General features: G+C 48.1%; 1 protein-coding gene across 1 annotated transcript; it reads left to right on the top strand.

Annotated features, from left to right (window-relative positions):
* The first annotated feature begins 2,115 nt into the window (after positions 1 to 2,115).
* LOC129773839 (uncharacterized) lies at positions 2,116 to 5,030 on the top strand. The gene is made up of 2 exons (XM_055777496.1): positions 2,116 to 3,740; positions 3,845 to 5,030. Exons 1-2 carry the CDS (start codon positions 2,116 to 2,118, stop codon positions 5,028 to 5,030), a joined length of 2,811 nt encoding a protein of 936 aa, XP_055633471.1.
* The last annotated feature ends 970 nt before the right edge of the window (positions 5,031 to 6,000 follow it).

Here is a 6,000-nt window from a genome sequence, read left to right as displayed (position 1 = left end):
TGCTAGAGAAGCAGCTGGCAGAAGAAATTGAATTTCAGCGGAAGCAGCGCACTCTACAAGAAAAGTATCAGCGTGACCGCCACCAATTGGTGTTGGAAGAAATAGGAAGCGATGACGGCGCAGTTGGAGGAAAATATTTGGATGATTTAAAAAGTGCACGACTGGCTAATCCACCATGTCAATCCGGATACGAAACTGGCGGTTCTCAACGAAAACGTGGACGAGGTTCTGAAAGTTTACGAGGACCAAACGCCCAAGCGGAATCCGGAGGTACCGCGACAGCCGAGACATATCGCCCCACTCCAGTACCAACAGGTAAATCGTCAATTCCGCAAGCAAGAATCCGTTAGGGATGAAAGTCGGAGAAATGAGGAGGTATTGTCAACGTCGACGACCAGTTCTCGAGACGGGTCGGGGCCTACCAGGGCACAACGCGCCGCTCGTCAAATCATCACCAAGAAGCTACCTACGTTTACCGGCAGAATTGAAGAATGGCCGTTATTTTACAGCAGCTATATTAACTCAACGGATGCTTGTGGATTTAGTAACATTGAGAATCTTGTTCGCCTTCAAGAGTGCCTAAAGGGACCGGCACTCGAATCCGTTCGTGGTCGACTACTTTTGCCAAATTCCGTACCACAGGTGATTAAAACGCTCCGGATGCTGTACGGCAGACCTGAGCAGTTGATTCACGCGCTTCTAAACAAGGTCCGGAAGGCGGATGCTCCGAGAAGCGATCGATTAGAAACTTTTATTCCTTTCGGGATGGCGGTCCAAGAATTATGTGACCATTTGGAAGCAGCTAACCTACAAGATCACTTGGTTAACCCGATCCTAATACAGGAACTAGTCGAGAAACTTCCGGCTGCAACGAAGCGCGAGTGGGTGCAGTGTCGAAGATTGACTGACCGAGTAACTCTTCGGACATTTGTGGATTTCACATCCAGTATCGTAGCGGAGGCCACTGAAGTAATCTTAGTCATCGATCCGAAAGGAACAGCATCTGCCAAGGGAGACAAACCAAGGTCAAGGGAGAAAGGATTTGTCCAAGCACACTGTGACCCCAGTAGTCCAGCCATGAAACATCAACTCGTTTGTCAAGTCTGCAAGAAAGATGGACATCGAGTCAGGAACTGCGACGTCTTCAGGAGTATGACTGGTGCGGAGCGATTGAAATGGAAGGAGCAGTACAAGCTGTGTGAACGGTGTCTAAACGAGCACGAAGGTTGGTGTAAGTTTAAAATAACCTGCAATGTTGGAAACTGTCGTGAGCATCATCATCCTTTGGTGCACCGTAATGCAATTGCCAACTCAACTCCGAGACACACAGCACCTCCGACTACAGAACAACATCACGCTCACACCACGGAGCAACGCTCGGTGATCTTCAGGATTATACCGATCATACTCTACTACAATCAACGATCGGTTAAAACTTCCGCTTACTTGGACGAAGGTTCGTCTATGACGCTTATTGAGGAGAGCCTCTTCGATGAGCTGAAGGCTAGCGGAGAGCCGCAGCCACCAACGCTTCAGTGGACAGGAAATATCGTCCGTCGCGAACTGGGTTCCGTGTGCTTATCATTGCAAGTGTCAGGTGATACAACGGAACAACGATTGGCCTTGAACGAAGCTCGTACGGTGAAGAAGCTGTACCTCCCGAGACAGCGCGTGAATTTCAGAGAGATTATCAGTCAATATCCGCACCTTCAGGGACTGTACTCGGCTAACCAAGCAGGAGAGGAGCCGAAGATTCTGATCGGACTTAACAATATCCATCTGATGGCGCCTTTGGAATCAAGAATTGGAAACATCAACGAACCAATCGCTGTCAGGTCCCTCCTCGGTTGGACAATCTACGGACCTCGGGGAGCTTCGCACATTGAAGGCTTTTTAGGCTGTCACCGCGAACTTACAAACAAGGAACTGCACGACGTGATGCGTGAGTACTTCGTCGTAGAAGAAGCTGGAGTCACAGTGAACGAACTGTCTGAGTCGGATGAAGTTCGTCGAGCTAGAGATTTGCTGAAGAGAACAACCGTTCGTGTTGAAGGTCGTTTCGAAACCGGATTATTATTCAAGCAGGATGATTTCTAGCTGCCGGACAGCTACCCTATGGCACTAAAGAGGTTGTGTGGTCTCGAGCGACGACTGAAGAAGGATCCTTCTCTCGAACAGGCTGTATGCCGAAAAATCGAAGAATACCAGACGAAGCAGTATGCGCATAAGTTGACGGATGAAGAGATGGTGTCGGTGAATCTCAAGAAGATTTGGTACCTACCTCTCGGCGTTGTTGTCAATCCAAATAAACCTGGCAAGATACGTTTGGTCTTGGACGCGGCGGCTCAAGTGAATGGAACATCGTTAAATTCCATGCTGCTTTCTGGGCCGGATCTTCTAACATCGCTGCCAGCCATTATTCAGCAGTTTAGAGAGCGTCCGGTGGCTTTCAAAGCGGACATACGCGAAATGTTCCACCAATATCGGATTCGGGAAGCTGATAAACACGTATTGCGTTTCCTTTTCAGAACAGACCCTTCGTGTAAGCCGGACGTGTACGTTATGGATGTGGGAACCTTCGGGGCAGCTTGCTCACCTACATCCGCTCAATACGTGAAGAATTTAAATGCCTCCCAACATACGGACCAATTCCCAGACGCAGCAAGAGCTATAGTTCGTCGACACTATGTCGACGACTACCTCGACAGCGCCGATACTGCTGAAGAAGCCATTAATCGAGCAAAGCAGGTCCGCTACGTGCATTCGAAAGCTGGGTTCGAGCTGCATAGCTGGGTCTCGAACGAAAGATCGTTCACTCGAGCACTAGGTGGACAAGAAACTGAGGATCGAGTGCCGCTGCAACTGAATGATGATGGAGCAACGGAACGTGTTCTTGGGATTATATGGTGTCCCCACGAGGATGTTTTTACCTTTTCAACCAACTTTCGGAAGGAATTGCTACCGTACCTCATCAACGATCAGCGACCGACAAAGCGGATAGCCCTCCGATGCTTAATGAGCCTTTTCGACCCGCTCGGATTCCTATCTCCCTTCACAATCCATGGCAAAATCGTTTTACAAAGTCTGTGGCGTACTGGTTGTGATTGGGATCAGAAGGTCGACGACGAAAGCTACACACGTTGGTCCCAGTGGATATCGAAACTGCCTATGATTGAAGAAGTAAAAATCCCGCGTTGTTATCTACAAGGTGCTTCTCCGAAGGTCTACGAAGACTTACAGCTTCATGTGTTCGTCGATGCCAGCGAACAGGCGTATGGTGCAGCTGCTTTTTTCCGAATAACAACCGACGATGGTCCCCGGTGCTCATTGGTGATGGCAAGAACGAAGGTGGCCCCGCTGAAGCTGATGTCAATCCCTCGTATGGAACTAATGGGTGCAGTACTAGGAGCGAGATTGCTGAATTCAGTTGAAGGTAACCATGAACTGAAGGTAATGAAACGCACGCTCTGGACCGACTCTCAAAATGTGCTCTCGTGGATCCGATCCGATCAGCGGAAGTATAAACCATTCGTGGTCTTCAGGATCGGCGAAATTCTCCAAGAGACGAAGATCGACGAATGGCGTTGGGTGCAAACGAAGTATAACGTGGCGAATATGCTCACCAAGTGGGGCAAGGGCCCTTGCTTGGATTCTGATGGACCCTGGTTTGCTGGACCTCAATTTCTGCAGCAACCAGAGGAGATGTGGCCGATACAGAAGACACGAAGATCGAACTCCGGGCATGTCATATGTTCCACACATCGAAGGCAAATGAACCAATAATCGACGTTAGTCGATTTTCCCGGTGGAATGTTCTACTGCGTACGATCTGTTGCGTCTACAGGTTCCTTTCGAACTGCCGCCGTCGGATTGATCGAACGCCCATCGAGGTCATTCCAGATGCTACCGAAAGAATGCGAAAATTGGTGATCCGTGATGTAAATTATACCATTGTTCCGCTGAAACAAGAAAAATACGAATTAGCCGAAGTTCTGCTGTGGAAAACGGCGCAACGTGAGACGTTTGCGTGCGAAGTAGCTATCACACAAAAGAACCGTCAACTGACATCGGAAAATTGGATTCCGATTGAGAAAAACAGTGCCATCTATCACTGCAAACCGTTCCTAGATGAGTGTGATGTATTACGGATGGACGGCAGGACGAAATATGCGGACTTTATTCCTTACGACACAAGGTTCCCCATCATTCTACCAAGAGACCACGAAATCACTGATTTGCTGCTAGCGGAATATCATCGGCGTTATGGACACGCAAACCGAGAGACAACGTTCAACGAAATCCGACAGCGTTACTATATCCCGAAGCTGCGAAGTGGTGTGAAGAGGGCGATGAAAAATTGCCAATGGTGTAGAGTCAAGAAGAGTCGACCGCAAGTACCTACTATAGCACCTCTACCGGTTGAACGATTGATGCCGTTCCTGCGACCATTTAGTTATGTCGGCGTCGACTATTTTGGGCCAATCGAGGTGGCATTAGGACGACGGGTCGAAAAAAGGTGGGTTGTACTTTTTACATGCCTGACGATCCGAGCAGTGCATTTAGAGATTGCACACAAATTGAACGCTGACTCGTGTATCATGGCCATACGGAGATTTGTGCTGCGTAGAGGTCCACCAATCATCATTTTCTCCGATAATGGCACCAACCTGAAGGCAGCCAACAAGGAACTCCAAGAGCAGATACGTCGGATCGGGACAGGCTGTGCCAATGTCTTTACCAATGCCAAGACACGTTGGTGCTTTAACCCGCCATCGGCCCCTCATATGGGGGGCATATGGGAGCGTATGGTACGGACGGTCAAGTCGACTATGGCAACACTGAACACGAACCGTAGAATGAATGATGAAACTCTTTTGACCGTTATCGCCGAAGCCGAAGAGATCGTTAACTGCAGACCATTGGTCTACATGCCGCAAGAATCAACGGATGCCGAGGCGCTCACGCCCAACCATTATTTGCGTGGTACAGTTACAGAGTTGAAGGATCCTTGCATCGCACCGTCAGGCTGAAGCGCTTCGAAGCACTTACCAAAGGTCTCAGTACATCGCCGATGAACTATGGAAGCGGTGGCTAAAAGAGTATGTCCCTTCGTTGAACGTGCACACCAAATGGCTGGAAGACTCGAAACCACTTAAGGTAGGCGACCTAGTGTTCATCACAGACGATCAGAATCGCAATGGATGGGTCCGAGGGCGAGTGGACAAAGTCATCGCAGGCAAGAATGGCCGTGTGAGACAAGCAGAAGTTCACACGTCCGGTGGGCTGTTACGGCGACCAGTAGCTAAACTTGCAGTCATCGAGATCGGGTCATCAGGTAAATCTGACCAGGAAGCAGGTTCTGGATGAGGTTTACGGGTTGGGGAAATGTTGAAACCACTGGGCACCGAAACGCAAGTGGCCAAATTAACTTCATCTGAGTGACAGCAACCCTGGCAACCGGAAAACAGTTTGAGCGAGAAACGTCAAAGTAAGCCATTCATTTCCGAACATTCGAGAACCAAGAAAATTCAAGACAAGGTTGTGAATTTTTAGAAGAGTCTAGTTATTGATTTTGTGACTATTATTTAAACTGAAACTTAATAAGTAGAACACGATTTTAGTTAGCGCGTGATTTCTAAAACCGTATGTGAGTAGAATTTGGTTATTTTGTTATATCTTCTGATACTTACCAACCTTACTTACGCAGCGAAAAACTTATGCAGAAGCAACTTAGAATCCAGGCACGTTTCTCGTAGTAGGAGTAAAAAACTAAATCTGTATGTAATACAAAAAAACACTTACCTTACATTCTCAAACTAAAAATAAAATCATATTTTTCCAGTTTGAGCAGATTCAAACCGAACTGCTACAAAAGGAGTTTTAATTCTCAACACATATCGTCTAAAGACGACGCTCGTACACACAGCTCATCACGCGGATGTCGTCTATAGACGACACTCGTACACATAGGTCGTCGCGCGGATGTCGTCTATAGACGAC

The sequence above is a fragment of the Toxorhynchites rutilus genome, chromosome 3 (genome assembly GCF_029784135.1).
Source record: "Toxorhynchites rutilus septentrionalis strain SRP chromosome 3, ASM2978413v1, whole genome shotgun sequence".
Taxonomy (NCBI): Eukaryota; Metazoa; Arthropoda; class Insecta; order Diptera; family Culicidae; genus Toxorhynchites; species Toxorhynchites rutilus.
This window is presented reverse-complemented; position numbering and strand designations above follow the sequence as displayed.